At 45.7% G+C, this 20,100-nt stretch overlaps 2 protein-coding genes across 2 annotated transcripts in view; one reads left to right on the top strand and one right to left on the bottom strand.

Moving 5' to 3' along the window:
- Nucleotides 1-8,810: 8,810 nt before the first annotated feature.
- On the bottom strand, nt 8,811-17,419 carry MRM3 (mitochondrial rRNA methyltransferase 3). Its single transcript, XM_083174064.1, has 4 exons — nt 16,951-17,419; nt 14,253-14,497; nt 10,889-11,056; nt 8,811-9,493 (listed from the first exon to the last, which is right to left on the bottom strand). Exons 1-4 carry the CDS (start codon nt 17,286-17,288, stop codon nt 8,940-8,942), a joined length of 1,305 nt encoding a protein of 434 aa, XP_083030190.1. The 5' UTR covers nt 17,289-17,419; the 3' UTR covers nt 8,811-8,939.
- A 496-nt stretch (nt 17,420-17,915) lies between these two features.
- Nucleotides 17,916-20,100, top strand: part of GLOD4 (glyoxalase domain containing 4) — a 35,823-nt gene continuing 33,638 nt past the window's right edge. Inside the window, exon 1 of the mRNA XM_083174065.1 lies at nt 17,916-18,106. Coding sequence (XP_083030191.1) covers nt 18,017-18,106 — 90 coding nt within the window. The 5' untranslated portion in view covers nt 17,916-18,016. The remainder of the gene's footprint in view (nt 18,107-20,100) is intronic.

Genomic DNA, 20,100 nt, shown 5'->3' with positions numbered 1-20,100 from the left:
ACGCACACCACGCCCCTGAGACGTTGACGCAGCAAGACGCCTATTGGCTGGACGCTGACGTTCTAGAAAGTTTGTACTTTGTTGCATGATGAAGGTTATAACGTGACGCAGCAGATTTGTGTTACTTACATAAGTGACGTAGACGCGCTCACAGCCTCACACACGTATGATGCGACGAGGGATGGCTATCGGTGGGTCTAACATCGATGGTCACCATCAAAATTAACAGTAATCAATAGCATCGAAGGTTTAAAAACATATCAACAAGTACCATCAATGGATATAAACATTGATAATCACCCATGCTTTTGGCAGGGTATGCGACCAATAGGTCAACAGCGTCTTTGTCGACACATCAAAAAGGTTCGACATGCATTAGGTCGACATAGTCAAAAGGTTGACATTAGTTTTTAATGGATTTTTTTTAAACCGACTTGATCATACTACCATCCCAGTGGGCATAGACGACTAGAGCAGTGGTAGCCAACCCTAGCCCTCGAGAGCTACCAACAGTTCACATTTTCCAGACAACCTAGCTGCTGCACAGCTGCACTCATTAATCACTAACACATTTTAAAAGATACACAGATGGAGCTAATTAGCTCACTTGTGATTCTATGAGGAGACCTGCAAAACATGCACTGTTGGTAGCTCTCGAGGACTAGGGTTGGCTACCCCAGGACTAGAGCATACCTCCCAACGTGACCCTCTCCAGGAGGGACACATTGCTCTGCTCCTGCACTTCACGCTTAATCTATCATTGCCAGCACCTGTTTTGAACAGGTTAATTGACAAGAAAGGTGTTTCACCACAGGTGATGGTAATCATCAATGAAGAGGGAAGTCCAGGTATAGAGTATTCTGTCCCCCCTGGAGAGGGTCATGTTGGAAGGTATGATAGAGGGAGAATATAAGTGTGCCGAACGCAGCGAGGCACCGTGCCTTTGCTGCACGTCCATGTCGACCTGTGTCGACATAAACAACAAAAAAGTGTAAACCTCATGTTGATCTTTTACTATGTCAACATTTTTTCATATTGACCCATTAGTCCTGGTGTAGCAAACTCCAGTCCTCGAGAGAACAGTGCATGTTTTGCAGGTCTCCTCACAGAGGGCGGGATGTACAGTATTAATATACATCGCCGCCCTTCGCCTGCCAGCCGCCGCGATGCTGCCGCATACAGTATGTACTAACATATGCGGCTAGCATCGGGTTGCGGTGACGGAGACCCCTGCGATACCTGTGATGTGGTCTGCGGGGGTCTCCGTCACATCCCGGCAGCTGCCAGTGTCTCCTCCTCCCCCCTACAGCCAGGAGGACATCCAGGATGCGGATGGCGGGCGGCGATAGAAGCCCATAAGCTTCTATAGGGTATCGCCACCCAGAGGGTGGCTATACCCTGCCAGGCGAAGACGGGCGGACAGGTATTGGTACTGCGGGGGTCTCCGTCACATCCCGGCGGCTGCCAGTGTCTCCTCCTCCCCCCTACAGCCGGGAGGACATCCAGGATGCGGATGGCGGGCGGCGATAGAAGCCCATAAGCTTCTATAGGGTATCGCCACCCAGAGGGTGGCGATACCCTGCCAGGCGAAGACGGGGCGGACAGGTATTGGTACATAGGAAAATGCAGTAAAACCCCCGTTTTACCGCATTTTCCCTTTAGTACATCCCGCTGAGAATCACAAGTGAAGTAATTAGCTCCACCTGTAATGAGGCACCTTTGCAGCAGCTAGGTTGTCTGGAAAATGTGAACTGTTGGTAGCTCTCGAGGACTGGAGCTGGCTACCACTGCATTAGACCATGTTGACCTTGTGATCATTTTGTCATGTGTGGACCTTTTGACTTTTAACCTAGATCAGGCATGAGGAACCTTTGACACTCCAGCTGTTGTTGAACTATGCATCCCAGCATGCCCTGCAACAGTTTTACAATTTGGCCATGCTAAAACTGTTGCAGGGCATGCTGGGATGTGTAGTTCAACAGCTGGGAACTAAAGATTCCCCATCCCTCACCTAGACACTGCCGACCTAACAACTCATACCCCATGGCAGCAGTCTAATCAGAGAGTGGGGCGGGGCTCCATGCCCCATTCATTAAAGGGGGGTACTATTCAGGGGTATGAGTCATAGGGTCGACACTATGAAGGTCAGCATACATTAGGTCAATAGGGCTTAGGTCAACACATGAAATGGGTCGACATGGCTAAGGTTGACAGGGTCGGAAGGTCAACACAAACATTAGGTCGACATTAGGTTTTCACGCTTTTTGTCCCGAATTTCAACGTAAGTCGGTATGGACACCTTATCAGTGTACCGCGTCACCTCCGCTCAGCAGACTATTATATACTCCCCCCCCCCCCACCTAACTAGTGGATGGTAGGGTATGAAATATCTCCTGTTTTGAAAAAAAAAAAACCATGAAAAACTCATGTCGATCTTCCCATTATCATAAGCCCTGTCGGCAGTTAGTGGGCGACCTTATGTATATCGCCCTTCATAGTGTTGATCTAGCAACTGTATCCCCTATTCAGTGTAACATCGAATGGAAGGGTGGTGGGAGATATATATTATATCAGTTCTCTCCCATCGATGGTAGTGAAGAAAAACATTTTTCCCTAGATATGACTTTACCTGCCCTTTTGTGAGCATCGGAGACACATGTGATCGCTTCTAACAGTAGTGTATGTCTAATCCATCTATGGCATACCTCCCAACTTTGGAGATATGCAGAGCGGGGCTTGCGAGGTCATGGCCCCATTTTGCAGCTTTGGGGGTATGGCCAGAGCTCGGTGAGCTGATAGCCGTAAAAAAAATACGGGATGCTCCTGCAAAATTGGGACAGTTGGGAGGTATGCCATGGCCATGTTGCGTGGCGTGGGATGCCATTACCACATGGCCAACCACCATGTTCTTCCCTGACTCCTTTTTGTTGCTCCCTTGAGTTCTGCCCCATCACCTCTCTCCACATTGTCTGCTGCCTCCCTAACAACTGAAAATGGATAGCATGGAGGTGCCAGCAGGGAACAACTGCACCAATTACCCAGCTTCTCTTTTGTGTACTGCTCCAGTGACTTTACCTACCACACCTCCTACCTTCCTGGTGAGGATGGGCGGTGCTTTTTGGGAATGACTGCCCCAAAGCCCCCTGCTATTCCCATGTGCTGCCCCATCACCTTTCCCACCATTCCTGCTGCATTCAGCAGCATGGCTCTTGCTAGCGATGTCTCCTATTCTCCCTGCATGCAGGGCTGCCGGAGGAGATTGCTGACGATGCAAGGGAGTCCGCTCAAAACCACTTTGTGTGTATGGCTGGGAGATGAGCACTGACGCCTGCTCCCGCATTATCGCCAGACATCATCCTGTTTGAAAGGACAAGTGAACGGCTTTCCATAATCTCCTTCTATGGAAAGTGGCTGACCACAAAAAAAAAATTGCTCAGTGTGTATGTAATGAGCAATTTTCTGGCCACCAATGGGAACATGATCGCTGGCCATGCAAGCTGGCAAAAAGGTTTAGAAACTGGTAAGCCTTGCACCATATTCCTAAATCTTGGTGTATTTTAATTGAGATGCAAACATGAGCATAAAATAAAAATGTATTATTTTCAAGTACAGGTACAGGCAAATTGATTGTCAGGAAGCTGGCGTTTGAGCGTCACCTGCCCATTTACTGAGCCCCGATTCTGATCACAGGGCTCTGAATAACCCCCATAAATTCGGCTTTTTGCAATTTTGGAAAAGTATGGCTCTTGTTTAAGCAATAATCTAAAGTATTTCATTGTGGTGATTATAAATAAAATATCAAATTAGCTTTGTGTAACTTTTTGGTATTTTAATAGTAAAAAAAACACTTAACATACTGTATTGGATTACTTTTTGTTTGAAACAGCAAAATAGTAGCAGTAATGCTGCTGTATACATCTAGTACAGCCTCATCTGGAATACTAGATTCAGTTCTGGAAGCATGATCTTCAGAAGTATATAAATACATTAGAAACTATACAAATATGGGCAACTAAAATGGTGCATGGGTGAGGTATAGCACAAGGTCAATACAGCCAAAAGATAAACACAAGCAAAAGATTGACATGGAAAAGGTGAACACGTGAAAAGGTTGACATGAATATTTTTCTTTTCCCTTTGTTGTCAATGTCAACACCTGAGCATGTGGCCCTCTATTAGTGTATTGCATTTCTCACCATGCTTCAGGTCAGGTCTCTCTCTGCTACCTTGGCACTCAGCACACTTTATTGCTGCCTATCAGTGTCCATGCGTATGGTAAAGTAAGGAGCTGGGGAAATCTAAAAAAAACGCATGTTGACTATTGACCTTGTAGTGTTCTGCTTTCGCTTTGCCCTAGGAGGCCCAGTTTGGGGATATGGTCACTAGGTCTACAAGCATTAAGTCGACAAGCACTAGGTCGACATGCATTAAGGTAGACATGACTGAAGATCAACATGCAGGAAGGTTGACTGAAGGTAGACAGGTCATTAGGTCTACAGTCAAAAAGTTGACATGGGGTTTTGCAATTTTTTTTGTTGAGACGTGCAGGCAGGCGGTATTTCATGCCCTACCATCAACTAGGGTGTAGTGGGAAAATAAAATAGTGTGCCAAGCATAGCAAAGCACTGTGCCCGAAACATGGCGAGCGCAGTGAGCCATGCGAGGTGACTCGGTTCAATGTTTCAGTGTCCATGACGACTGTGTCGGTGAAAACCCCCATGTCGACCTTTTGACTTTGAATCTTCCCCATGTTGACCTAATGCTTGTCAGCCTAATAACCTGTCTACCTACCCCACGTCGACCTAGTGTTTGTCAACATTTTGCTCACTTCTTTTGTGACTCTGCTGGAGGCTCCATCTACCTGCTGCAGGAACCTTTTGCAAGTGTTTGGAGTGAGACTGTGGCCATTATTCTGGATCACTCGCAGAGGCAAATTCCTTCTTAAATGGACAAAACCATGTGCACTGCAGGTGGGGTAGATGTAATTGTGCAGAAAAAATTAGATTTGGGTGGGGTTTTACTTCAAAGTGAGATTTATATTGCATTGTAAAAATAAAGCAGCCAGTATTTTCCCTGCATAGAAACAAAATAACTCACCGAAATCAAAACTCTCTCTGCACATCTTCCTCCCCCTGCAGTGCACACGGTTTTGTCCATTTGAGAAGGAATTTGCCTCTGCGAGTGAACCAGAACAAGGGCCTGTAACCTGCCTTTCTCACTCGCAGCTATTGACGTGCCACCTGGATCTGCACAACACATACAGTAGTACAATACTTTTTCACATGATTTTTACCCACAGAGCCGAGTGTCATATCGTATGACATTTCTTTATGATTCTGATCCGATGCGCATCGCTTCAGAGCTATAGATGCCATGGCTGGCACAAGAATTGCAATACATTGTATGCAAAATGACTTTTGTATGCAATCCTAGCCATTGAGAAATCACATAAAAGGATGCATTCAATACTTTTCCTCAGCTAACTGTATGGGGAACTTTACATTAGAACTGTAGACATCCTGGTGTAAACATTGTTAATGTTTACAATTGCAAAATTTTCCTGGTTGTTAGGTGTAGGGGCCCTAAACTGCACACCCTGGACATATGAGGTGCTACCTGCTGAGACCTGTAGTGCAGCAAGCAGGAGGAGGAGTTTGCAGGTGCACACTAAATATAAATGCTAGACCTTTAAATATCATTGCTATATTGCATTTCTGAGGTTATTAGCATAATGATGGCTTTATTATGGGCTTGTCCACCGCGTCCAGGTTACCTCAATAGGACAAGTCTACAACACTACTCTGAGACAGGTCCAGGGCATGGGACCCCCCAGGCCAGCCCAGCAGAACCACCCCATGGCATCACATTAGTGTGAAATTAAAGTGATAGTAAAAGGGATAGGGGAAATTATATGTGATAAGACTTACCTAGGTAAGAAGTATTACTTTTTTAGGGGAGGGGGATGCGTGGGTATAGACCAGTGCACAGGTTAATGTAGAAAAAATTCTAGCAAAAGGTATCAGGTATCCACAGTAAAGATATAGTATTTAGGGCTAGTAGTTCTAGCGTCCTTTCACAAAATAGAGATTGTGGAGGTGCTCCCTAGAGAGTATGAGAAGTATGTTTAAGGAAGAGGGGAAAGACTCTCTCTTTGTCGGGGCACTCTTTTTCAAAAAATTAATTTCTTTAAGACAGTTCAAGACAGTATTACGGGTTTAACATCAGGAAGACACAAAGGATCCCAAGAAAATGTTAATTAACATTTTCTTGGGATCCTTTGTGTCTTCCTGATGTTAAACCCGTAATACTGTCTTGAACGGTCTTAAAGAAATTAATTTTTTGAAAAAGAGTGCCCCGACAAAGAGAGAGTCTTTCCCCTCTTCCATAAACATACTAGGTAAGAAGTAATAATAAATGTGAAGGGTTTTACTTATATACTAAACAAACTAAAGGGGTGATGGAAAGTGTATGATATGATGCCATGGAGCAGCCCAGCAACCTTTCCTGGTTGGAATAGAAACATTGTAAGAGGAAGGTCATCATTGCAAAGTCTTTGCTACGCTTTTGTGAATTAAATGCATTTTGGTCAACAAGCTCTTTCCTGTTTAACTCTGAGTGCCAACATCTGGGAGATGCACAAAAATATCTGCTAAAAATGACAAAACTTGTCAGAGATATGCAAAATATCCGTCAAAATGCCAACGTCGCTCACATTTGTTATATAGATTCAAATATAAAATGTTGTGTAAAAAATATATATTTCCTATGTAAGGTAAACATTACAGGTTATTATGATGAATAAAATAGCTTGTTTGCCAAATTTCACACCAATTTTGACAAAGTCACTTGGCACTCAAACAGTTAATGAGAATGTTAAAAATATCCTAAACTGCCCAACTCATCACTGGAAAAGGAACTTGATTCTGCATAAAATACAATGTTTACAGTGCATTAAATAATGTGCATGTGGCAGCTTGTGCTTTCATAAGCAGCTACAGGTCGAGTCTACCGTATCCAGAGATCTCTTATCCAAAATCTGTTTTTTTTTTTTTTAAATAATATTTTGAATTTTTTTTTTATCTCCTGCCCCTTTTTTCATACTTACCAAGTCCCCCAATGTCCACAACTGGCCTTCAGGAACTTCTTCAGCGGTCTCAGGAGTGCATTGCATGGGTGCGCCTGGAATCTCACAAAATGCACCTTTGGGACTGCTGAAAAAGATCCCGAAGGCCGTCGTGGGCCATTGGGGGGGGGCAGGTAGGTATGTGTAAAAAAAAAAAAAAAAAAAAATTCCAAAAAACCGTAAAAACCTCTTATCCGAAATGCTCGTGGTCCCGAGCATTTCAGATAAGGGATACTCAACCTCTATTTCAGTAATATTTTGGATGAAACCTTTGTTTATTTGCTTTTTTGGGGCTATTATATATATTATTATACGTGATACAGGATAAATGAATATTTGGTGAAATGTTTGCCTCCAGGTGTCTCTCCTGGTGATATCAGATTACCCAGCATTTTCTCCATGCACTAAACCATGAGGTAACTCACGCTCTCCCAATCAATGTCACACAAAGTGCTGGAATCCATAGGGGTAAATTTACTAAAATGGGAATTCTATTGAAGATGAGATGTTGCCCATAGCAACCATTCCGATTCTACTTTTTTATTAAGCACCTTCTAGAACAGTTGTGGCCAACCCGAGGCTCTTGAGCCTCATGCGGCTCTCCCCCTTGTAAAGTGCGGCTCCTGCTCCCACTGCTGCCCACCGTCTGTCCCAGTCCCCACTGCTCCCGGTTCCCTGAATCCCTTCTCCTTCTGAGGGGAGGAGAGCGCGCATTGCGCATTTCGCCTACCCCTTACTGTGCATCCTTGTGACTGGGCCGTGGCCAGCAGCCAATCAGGAGCCGGCCAGCAAGCTTTGATTGGTGGACGGACCAGTCACAGGGAAGTGAGGGGGGAAAGAGACGTGCGCTGTGCTGTGCTTGTGTGCTCTCCTCCCCTCCCCTCGGTGACATGACAGGAGTCGGACTGCAGGGGGACGCCAGACTGTCCTCTCCCTGCCCGGCAGCAGATGCAATAACGGTGAGTGCTGCTGCTGGGAAATTTGCACTGTGGGGGCATAGCAGTTTGTGGCACTGTGGGGGCATACCAGCTTTCTGGCACCGTAGGGGCATACCCGGCACCGTGTGGTGCATACCTGACACCGTGGGGGGCATATGTGTATCTGGCACTATTGGGGGCATATGTATATATGGCACTGCACTATTGGAGGCATATTTGTATCACACCCACCCAAGGGGTCAAAATAGACTACACCCCTTTTTCTGGCGCATGCGCCTTCAGCGTGCGCATGATGTTGGCTCTTTAGCTTGACTACCGATATTTTTCGGCTCTTTACCTCTGACCGGTTGGCCACCCCTGTTCTAGAAGATAACAAATAGAAATTCATTGGTTGCTATGGGCAACATCCCATCTTAGTAAATTTATCCTTATGGAATTTCGGAGCGATAAAACGAGAGAGTCTGCAGTTTAAGGCGATTTTGTGTAGGGAAACCAGTTTTCACACTACATGCAATAGTCCCTGGCCTCACTGCTTAAGCCCCAGATTTTCATCCACAGCCATGGTATAGATCAGGGATGGGGAACCTTTGGCCCTCCAGCTGTTGTGGAACTACACATCTCAGTGTGCCCTGCAACAGTTGTAGCATGGCCGCATAGCAAAACTGTAACAAGGCATACTGGGATGTGTAGTTCCACAACAGCTGGAGGGCTGAAGGTTCCCCATCCCTGGTATAGATAATCAGACCATCTTTACAAGTGGAACATGATTTTAATATTTATGAACAATATCCTATCAGAAAAATGTGAGCTGGACATGGCAGACCGCCCACAATGTAGACTCTTTAGATGTCTGCAGCACAGAACTGTATGTACTATGTTTATGAACTGCTCAGCTGTATCTGTCTTTTTCCTTCAAACAAGAGGATACTTGCTGCCATGGCTGAATTCAAGCTTTCTACATCTGGCACCACAGGAATGTATAGTCTCCTGCCACCAGTTTCTTCAGCAAGCTGCAGGGATTCCAAACTCAAGCCATGTGTCTCCCCTCCAATCACAATTGCACATGGGCCCCTTGCCCACCGTTCATGATAACTTTGGACGGGTACTCTGGGCATCTCCATTGCTCTCTCATCCTGGCCATCTTCCTCATCAGAGGAGTAATAATCATTATCTTTAATCTGCTGTAATCTTCTAGGATCAGTGGAAAGCCATCCATAGTCAATAGCTTTTTCAGATGCACACCCTGCTTTTACAGAGGAATATTCAGTCCCATCAGAGATGTGTTGCCAGTAGTTATCTGCCACAAACACTTCGACATCTTCAGAGAGATAGTTTGATATAGTGTCCCACTGTAAGCTGGTGATTATTGGCAAGCGGAAGTGCGCTCCCATACCAGCTCTGATGACTTTAGGTTCCCATGCATCTACACAACCTGGAAATGTACACAAAGAAATAGGTATGTTTAGCCTACTCAGTATACAATTTACTGGTGCTATGCACTCTGCAGATACTTGCGTTATTCAATAACAATATAAAGAAGAAACAATGGTTTTCGCAGAGAAAATCCTGCAGGATGTTTTTATTTTATTTTTTTAAAGTCAGCATGCAGGAGCCAGCAGGCGACCGATGCAGTGTGCAGAGGAGGTGCAGGGAGCGGTAGTGTTGCGCGTGTGAGGAGACGGAGGAGGAAGAAACTGAGTAATTATGGATGAATTAAGCTAATTGAAAACATCAAATTGCTTAGTTATTAGGGTAAAATATAGATTTTAGGAAATGTTTACAATTACTCTAGGACATGGGTCCTCAAACTATTTTGCTCTGGGACCCCACAGTTTGAGAACCGCTGCTCTAGGAGGTGTTCAAAATATTGAGCAGTGTATGAACCCATCCCATTTCTAGGTCAACCATAAGCTTGTGTCAAAGCATCTAAAAACAAAAAAAAGAAAACTGGTGGTGTTGCCCATAGCAACAAGATTCTGATTTTTTTTTAGGATGCAATGAGAAATGAAAGCCAAAATCTGTTTGTTTGCTTTAGGAAACGCTACATTTTATTTGTAGAAGCTTTAGTAAATGTACACCTTACAGGTACCAATTGAAAGCTTTGCCGGAGCCATGCAAGGCCGCAATGGGTAGTATATCGGCCATATATCTGAGCCTCCTGTGGATAGCAGTGGTGGGTGGTCAGTCGGATAGTGTGATAAGCTCATACCTGGACTGGACCTAACGCATTTCTCCGCACCTGTATGTTTGCGGTTTCATCAGAAGGCGGCTTACAGCTACTGACAGACGGGAGCCCTGTACATCGAGTACTAATCCCAGGTGACTATTTCAACACCAGCTGCAGCGCCTGACTGCTAACGGCACAGCCGAGGTCACCTGGTCACCCCTCTTCTAAAGAGATACGAACGTTAGTAACACTGTGGCCGGATAACTTGTGTCTGCTTACTGTTGTGCTGTGGGCACGGGTCTGGATCTGATTGCCTGTCTGTAATTAGCAACGCTGACTAAGCCGCACTGCTAATTACCCCTATTATGCAGTATTAAACTATTTGGATACAAGCACAAACTTTTATTGCATCTGGCTTGATTTCTCCCAATTGGGAGAAGGGACATCTGCAATTAACTATCTAACTAAGATTCAAGGTGGTCTTATCAGTCAACCAAATTGTGAGCGGTGAGCACAATCCGGTAGAGGATCAGTGTACTGTTTTTATGTTGTATTTTATATTTTTTTGCTTTTTATCTAGGTCATTCATAATAAATTGATATATATATTAGATATCTATAAGCGCTCCCTTTTTGAATATTTATACATAAGCCACACTACCTTTCATGAGCAAGACCTTGTTACAGCCAGCTCCAGCTGCACACCTCAATATGGTGCCCAGATTTCCAGGATCCCGGATGTTGTCACAGATAAGCGATAGTGGGATTGTGTTCTTCAGTTGTGTTTCAGGATATTTCATCTTTACATGGTCAGGTCTTCCAAAAATTCCTGAAGAAAATGTAAAGTTTATTGTTAACAATCATTGTACTATAAGACTGTCTACTATATTAGAAGAGAAGAACATATAATCTAACCAAATGATTTTATTAGAAGTGAGGTTGCAGATGCCTGCCACAGCTCCACTATTCTGGATTGAATTTGCAGCTAAAAGTTCACGAATCTTGACATTTTCAGCCACGTGCCCAATGTTTCCACTTCTCCATACCACAGCTGGTGGTGCAACTCTTGCGTGAAAGGATAATAGCAAATGGGGGCAAAGTAAGCAACTGCATAAGGAGGTATAGAAATACCTCACTGGCTGTTTAATATGCATTATGGTTTCTACACTTAACATGACAAATTTGTAACTCCAGAGGTCACATCATTTTTCATTTGTTCACACGGCCTTGGTTTCTTTAGATAACATTACTAACTGTACCTAGATAAGGCTTCTCAATACTAGGCAAATAAGAAGGGAATATATTCTGTTTAAATTAAATAATCCCATGGAACATTCCCCATTTTATTCTGTGTCTTCAGTTTACTAGCATAAGCAATGTATATAGTATGAAACCTTTTGCGCACATGGCCCTAAACTCATCTGCCTATCATCCAACTCGCTGGCTGAACATATATCTAGTGATGCATAGGTGCAGAAGTCTGCTACGATCTCAGCAATGACTCTTAAAGCAAAACAAGCAGCATGCCTGCTGTCCATAGCTCTACAGATAGAACTGTAGAAATGCTTGCAATGGCTGTTGGCCAGTTAGGCTGTGCATATTATTTAAGTGTGATTAAAATTGACACACAACTTTGGCATTATATAGACTTTATTAGTTTGATATGCAGCAGACAGCAAGTTAATTGACTGTCTTTTTCCAGTACTTGTTTAGTTTCACGGCTGCAGCATGGCCGCGCGTCTGAGTCCCCTTGCGGGCTCGCTGCACTTGCCCACGCTACGGGCTCGGTGGCTCGCTACACTATCTAAAATCAACTCCATGCCAACGTGGATAGTGGAGGTATGAAATATCCATGTTGTCATGAAGTTTATTTAGTTTATTTTAGAAAGTTTGGCTAGCGCCGAACCCGGAAGTAGCGTGCGGCCATGCTGCCGCTGTGAAACTAAACAAGTACCCTTTTTCCTTGACAACGACAGGCAAAACTATTTTAACTCTAATACCCCTTTCACATCGCACTTTTAAAACGGTATATTGCAGTTTTTTTCCCATTTTAAAACGTTTAAGGCTGCAATGTGAAAGTGCCAGAGTTGATTTACCGGTTAAAGTTAACTGGTATTTCAACACGGTTAAAAAGCAGACTCCTACACGTTTTAAAGCCGTTTTTTTGGCAGTTTGAACAGCTCTATTTCAATGGCTTGAAACGTGTCCCTTGGGGGTTAAACGGGTTGAATGTTTAAATGGTATTAAATGATTTTTAAAACGGTTTTCACCTGCAATGTGAAAGGTCTCAAGGCTCAGACCCGTTTTAAAGTCCCATTCAAGAATACCGTGTCATTACCTATTTCTGCAATGTGAAAGCAGTATTATGCAGGGCATTGCTTTTAATTACTGTTTTGGAAAGATACATGTTTGAGGTAACAACACTTTGCTCATTTGTTTATGTATGCACTGCAAAACCCTATATAAATAAATGAATCAGTGGCATCCCTATGCATTTTGACACTCAATGTGGTGGACATACTCTGGCAAAGTAAAAGCGTGGCCTCACATGACCCCCATTTTCAGCACTGCAGGAGTTCCGGATAGACTGGGCTGCCTCTGAGGCCGGTTTCACACACTCCGGCTCCTGCCGGACGGTGAAATCCCGCACGGCCAGGGAGCCGTGCCGCACACAGTAGTTTATCATGGAGGAGATGGCCACAGCCCGGCAGCCGTCCCTTCCAGTGGTGGGATCCGGCTGCAGCCGTGCGGTCGGGCTGTTGCCGTCCCGTGTGAATGGACACAATAGTGTCCATTCACAACTTATGTGTGCGGCACGGCTCCCTGGCCGTGCGGGATTTCACCATCCGGCAGGAGCCGGAGTGTGTAAAACCGGCCTAAGGACTGACCACCTGCAGTGCCTGCTCCTACACTGTGACAGAAGCAAAGTTCTGCTTCTAATGTTATAGTGCAACACCCAGCTTGAGGATGAGTCAGCATTTTGTGCTATGTCTCAGCGGGACATCCGCACCCCCTGTACTAACACCACTTATATTATTATTAGAGCTCTATTATGAGCAATGGACCAATTACCTCACCAGCACTAACAGCTATATCAAAGTCAACTGTCTGCTTAATGTGACCATGGTGCTCAGGATCTCAGCAGTTGATACCCTGGGCAGTATGTAATGCTGTCTGAGTTTGATGGTGATGCAGCAGTCATTGACAAAGCAAAACCATGCCTTGCAAACAACTGCTGCTTTAAAAAAAAAAAATCCAAGTTAGGCCAGGAACCCACATCTCTGGCCAACTACATCCAGACCCTGTCTTTTTACAGTGTATACTGTGCAACGTGTTTTAAGAAGGTACCGTCCTAAAACCCAAGAAAACAAATGTTCATAAAAAGCTTGTAGGTTGCCATACCTCCCAACTGTCCCGATTTTCTAGGAATCGTCCTGTTTGCCGGCTGGGGCCCGGCATTCGCACAGTGTCTATTCACTGACGAGAAGGACAGAGGCATGGCAAGGGGCTCTCACGGCAGTGGCCATGCCTCCCACAGTGGCGAAAATGGAACGTGGCCTCGTGGGAGCATCGCAAATGTAGGCCATGCCCCCTAATTGCGGGCACACACTTGTGTCCCTCCTCCACTGCCACCAATGTTGGGAGGTATGCAGGTAGCTACCATTACAATTGATGGTACTTCCTCATCTTTGCGGCCACCGCTTATGCTACAGAATTTACATAGCATCATCGTCCGCTCACCCCAACTTTACTAAAGGTAATACATGGAGGCGTGTAACTCAATAAAGATATCTACAAAGGTGATCTCAAGTTATTTGTAAAACACACTTAAAACAGGACTGTATGTTTTCTTGTCTACCGTCTTTTATTGTTATTGCATTAATGTTTCTCCTTTTGTCACGGTCCATATTGCAGTGTTCAATATATATAGTTGGGTTTTTTCCCCAAATAGGACGGCAAGCTCTACAGCTCCAATACATTAAATGACACACATGCCACTTGACTTTCATTCTATCATCACTCACCCATTAGTCCTTGTGGGGTAACAACATCAGACCACACCTTAATATCTTCAAACTTGACCTTGATGAGGTTTGCTTTCCTAAGTTTTTCTGCAGGCAAGGCCTTTAGCTGATCAAGCCTGCTAAAGAAGAGTGTCTGCATAACTGCACCAGCTTCCAGCGCATCCACCAACAGTCTGTGACCTTCCAGCAAAACCTGACCATGGCGATCCCGAAAACTTTTGGACTTTGCAATTGTAACTACTTTACTGTAAACAAAATTGAAATGTTACATTACAATATGTAATCAAATAGACAGGCAATATTAATCCCCTTACACACGGGGTGACTACAGCCCTGTGCTGAGTGAGGTGCTTAAACACACATCGCTGCACCCACGATTTGTGCTGGGCAGTATTTGCCGATGCTTTTTGGCAAAACCCTACAACAGGCATTCCCAACCACGGTCCTCAAGGCACACCAACAGTGCAGGTTTTAGTGATATCCAGGCTTCAGCACAGATGGTTTAATCAGAATCCCTTAGATACTAATTGATTCACCTGTGCTCAATCCTGGATATCTACAAAACCTGCACTGTTGGTGTGCCTTGAGGCCCGTGGCTGGGAATGCCTGTTGTAGGGTTTTGCCAAAAAGCATTGGCAAATACTGCCCTACAATCTCAGCAGGATAGACAGTGCATGCACTGTCCATCTCTGCAGGCGATGGCTACACACGGGACCACGCATCGCCAACCAAATAATTTTGGTTGACATTTGCTCTGGTACATTTCCAGGTTGTTGTTCCTACCAGATAGATTAAACAGATAAATCTTTAGGTGTGTACCCAGATTTACATGACTGTTAAGCTGAGTGGCTGGTACTTAATCTCCACAATTTAGTAAATAGGCTTTTATCCCCCAAGCAACTGTCTAGCTCATAACTGAAGGGTCTGCCAATGATTTGCATTAAGACATGCTATTACATATGTTAGAACAACTGAATAAAGTGCTGGTAGTCAGGCAGCATCTCTGGTCTGATCTGTGCTTTAGTGATGTGCAGTCAGTAAGGGGAGGCAGTGCCTCACCTATTATAATTGATTAAAAAATAGAAAGATGATATTTCTAACACATATACTGTGTTATAAATATCTTTTTTTTTTTTTTTTTATTATCTATGAGGTGGGACACTGTGGTGAGGCTGGGCGGCAATGGGAGCTTTGCCTCCCACTGACAATTGAAAACAGCGAGGGGCAGAGCTAACCCGCAGGGAGAAAAGAGGCTGAAAAGTCCATTAAAAATGTATGGGGAAGCGGCATCTCCTCTGCCTCAGATGCGATAGGACAGTGGAGCAGGAGCAGGCTGACAATCACTGACAGCCTGTATCCGCTACCCTAAGCTGCGCAGTGTCAGTGACTGCAGGAACCTGGTCAGCAGCATCAGCATGTAAGTGTTTAGTTAACACTGCACTTACACACGCTATATATAACATTTATTATATAAAAAATTATTCCTGACCCCCTCCTAAGTCCCCCACACACTCACACTCATTTTAATTTATATTGTCCCAAACAAACACACAGAGGTTTCATTTTCATTTAATTGTATTATAAATTTAACCGCCAGGCAGAGGAGCGGTGTGTGGGCAGCAGCTTGGCGGGTGGCAGGAGTAGCAGGCATCTGCAGTAGCGGGCAACGGCAGTAAGTCCCACTACTGCCGATACCGCTATGCCCGTGAGGGGCTGCGGTAAAGGACTTTCGGTTCCCCAAGTCCCAGCATGTAGGGGAAGGTTTGCTATGACTTGTTGTTCCACAGCAGAACCAAATACTTAACATTTATGTTATCAGCCTGGCGTCCACCACCCTGGGATGCCGGAGACAGGGGCACTTTATTTGGGGGGGGGGGGGGGGGGGGGGCTCACTCCCCCCAGGTATGACCAGCCAGGTATGACCAGCCAGGGTGGTCATGTTATCGCTGGGGGACCTTGAATAAAAAGTGTTTCCCAGCTGTGGCAATTGTCGTAATTTTTTGGAACCAGGACCGGCCTAAGAACCTGGTGCTGGTTTCCTAAATATGGGGGAACCCCACAATCCCCCCCCCCCTCATATTTGGGGAACCAGGGCCAGCTCAATGAGCCCAGGGCCAGTTATGCTCAATGCAATTTTTTTTTTTACCTGTGCGAACCATGCATGGTTCTGTCAAACTCGCCAGGCTGGACCTGGTCTATGTTGTGAGTGTTATTTGGTAATGTTTACCAAAAGTTGCACCATATTACATTTGCGATTTTGAGGTTTGCTATGAGAAAACATCTGAATGCAATTTGTAATGTGCAATGTTTTGGACATATTGCTGGAAATCCTGTGGAGATGCAGCAAAATGCATGTTATTGTGCAATTAAATGGTGAATGTACGGTACACCTATCCGGTCTATACTGTGTGTGAATGTGTAAATCTGGCTACGATGCTAGTCAGTGCCTCACCAGTCACTGACCTCAACGCACGTCACTGCGTGTGCTTGACCTTGGCCCCCAGGGGCCACCAATAGTGATTTATTTTAGTATTGTGCTTGATGGGTTGGTTTATAGCGTATGCTCAGCATTGTAAGCAGCTGGATGAAATACTGTTAATGTTTTTAGTGGAAGGACAGTGTACATTGTAACCGAGTGACAGCGTGCAGTGTGAGCAGTATCCAGGGATCACTAGTTACTGCTGTGTTACTATTTCACCTGAGCCTCCGATCCCCATTGGCAGCTCTTTCATATTTTAGCTCCTGTGAGCGCGGCTTCTCCTGGGCGTCCTGCTGCACGTCCGGCTTCAGGTTCCGTGTCTGTCGAACGGGCTGCTGCGGTATGGTGTCTGCGGAGGATACCCGTGCCGGCCACTGCTTCCCCGCATTCTCTCCCCGCCGCTCCGCACCTCGCGGCTCGCCGCCCGGCGGGATAATCCGCACCGGGGTCCTGCGCAGCGCTCGCACGTGCCGCTTCCCCTGGACCCTGCCGGGAACCTGCGACGCTGTCAGCCTGTTACAGCCCAACACCAACATGCGCCTCATGAGCGCAGCCATCTTCTGTGTCTCCTGGCGCGCTATAGTGACGTCCACGGTATAGCAGCCATAGTGTGGCTGGCGGAAGAGAAGCCGTGTCTGGTGCTACTGTACTATAGTGTAATGATATATACCGAACCAGGATTTCCTCTTTTCTTTAGTGAAAAATAATGCGTCGAGAACGCACACAACATTACGTATGCCGCATCAGCGTTCTAGTATTTTGTTTCCATGGATACTTCATATTACGGGGACTAAGTAAATACCGGACCCGGATAAGACACCGGAACGCCGGACCAGACATCAAACTCTGCATTCCGGAGCTTATAGTGTCTGGTCCAAGGGGTGTCCCATGCGGGGGGTGTCTTGTCCGGGGGGATGCCTGTGATTGCTCACACCAGGGACATGGGGAAGGGGTGATTACAGCCTCCCCGTGTGGTCTGGAACGTTCCAGTTTTTATTACACCCCCGGACCATGCGGTGAGGCTGTATTCTCCCCCCTCTCCTCTCCCAGGTGACAGGTGCGAGAGCAGCCTCATCAGATGGAGCACCCCCGGACAGGACACCCACGGACCGGATACTACAAGCTCCGGAATGCAGAATTTGATGTCCAGTCCGGCATTCCGGTGTCTTATCCGATTCCGGATTTTACCCATACCCCATATTACGTCATCAGAACGCGCCAGTTCTGCTTTATATCATATGATATATGCAGAATTGTATAATTGTTTTAGAGATTGTCTGCAAGGATGGGCAGCCGGAGAGCGCTGCACTATGTGCTCAAAGTGGGTGACAGGGCGTCGACAGCCCAATTCTACAGAGAGGTTCTGGGAATGAAGGTGAGAGGGCTCTCCACACCCTGCCCGTGCTGCTTCTCCTACGGCCATTAGCTGCCCCCCACTGCCACTGCTGGGCAGGCCCGGGGTTTCCATAGATCATGTTACTATTTATTCAATGTATTTATTTATTTATTTATTACCAGTTACTGATACAGCGCATGAATGTTCATCAGTACTTTCATACACTACTATACACTAAAGAGTGATAAACGTCCTGCCAATCTGCGTCCTACTGTCATTTTATAACCTTTGTATGAAAAATAGGACCTGATTAGCTGGACGTTTATCACTCTTTAGTGTATAGTGCAGTGGTTCCCAAACTTTTTTTTGGCTTTCTCCTCACGTTTTCTCTTTTTAAGGCTTAATACATCTGCCCCAGAGAATATTTTGAATGACAGACTAGTTTAATACCCCTTTCACACCAGCCTAAATTCCCGGGTTGGGTCCGGGACCAACCTGGGACTAGCTCTGGTGTGAAAGGTTCCAGGGACAAATTCCCGGGTTAATTTGCCGGCAATTCAACCCTGCTAGGTAGCAGAGTTGCTCCCGGGTCCTTCCAGGGTTACTGGCTGGTGTGAAAGGTGCAGGGACATGTCCCTGCTTCCCGTGTTGCCTCTGCTAGTGCTGATTTGCTAGCAGGGCAATTTCCTGCTGTGGTGGACACTGAGTAATGTGCTGCAGAATATGTGTGCAATGTGTCCGTAAGTGGTATAAATAAATAGTAACATGATCAATGGAAATCCAGTGCCATCATTGGTACAGACAGCAGTGCAGTTTGCTATCTGTATTCCCTATAAGTGGCAGCTCCAGAAGTGCATAATTACTATACCATGAATTTACACACAAGGGTTTTTTGTTGGGGTCAGTTAACTCCCTGAGTTTGTGGGGGAGAAACTTTACACAAGCACGGCAAGAATAAACCAACAGTACCGATTTAGCTGGTACAGTACCGTTTTTTTACGGCCTGTACTGGCTAAAACCCCCTGTACCGATTGTACCGGTTTTTAGCTACAGGTAAGCAGCACATCATCATCACACTGGCTGTTACAAGTGCAGGACATGTGCAGAGTAGATTACTGTCACCGCCGGGAGGAGCAAGAGATGCCAGAGGAGGGGAGAGAGCTGGCTGCGGCCCTCTCACACATCTCTCCACGCAGACTCCGGACTGCCGGAGGGAGCCACAGTGAGGGAGACTCCCTCTAAGCTCTTGGCTGCAGCAGAGTCCTTTATGGATGTTGTGGAGGCAGCAGCAGAAGATGGCAGCGCAACTTCAGGGAGTTGCCTGGATCCTGCTCTGCATCTTATCAACATTCGGTGAGATACTCTCCAGCAAATAGATAAACCCGATACTTACACACCCTTCTACTTTACCATTGAAAGTATAGAAAAATAGGCGTGGCCACGCCCCCTTCCCCAGTGGTTCACGCCTACTTTTCAATTGTGTACCGAATTCTTCCTTTCAAATGTTGGAGGGTATGCGGTAGTTGCTAAATCCAAGTGGGCTAATGGATCTTTTGCAACAGGGGGAGGAGCAAGGCCGGGGGCCTTGCAGTTTTACTATGCATGCCACCACTGTTTGCCTTTAGTAACCAGGTGCGAGTAAAGTGCACCGGGCCACTTTGCACAAAGCATGGCTAGTGTCCATTTGGGCCCATTCTTCCAACCTTTCTCCTGCCCTATCACGTGACAAGTCCTTTAGCCAACATTGAAATAGACCTTACCAAATCATAACCCTATGTAGTGCCACCTCTAACATTAGGTATCTGTCTAGGGTGCTGGGATCTGGGTCAGACACTTCTAGGAGGAAGACATCCTTGTTGTACTGTGTGTGGGGGGGCAAATTCGTTAAAATTTTGCCTAGGGTGCCGAGAATCCTTACACCAGCCATGACCTCAGTGCTTAGAGCTGCTAATGCTATCCATTACACCATCAGGGCTGCCCACAGTCAGAGTCTGAAGAAGAGTACTCACAATCAAAGACCGACCACCATCTGC

Source organism: Crinia signifera, chromosome 2 (assembly GCF_055691185.1).
Source record: "Crinia signifera chromosome 2, ASM5569118v1, whole genome shotgun sequence".
Lineage (NCBI taxonomy): Eukaryota > Metazoa > Chordata > Amphibia > Anura > Myobatrachidae > Crinia > Crinia signifera.
This window is presented reverse-complemented; position numbering and strand designations above follow the sequence as displayed.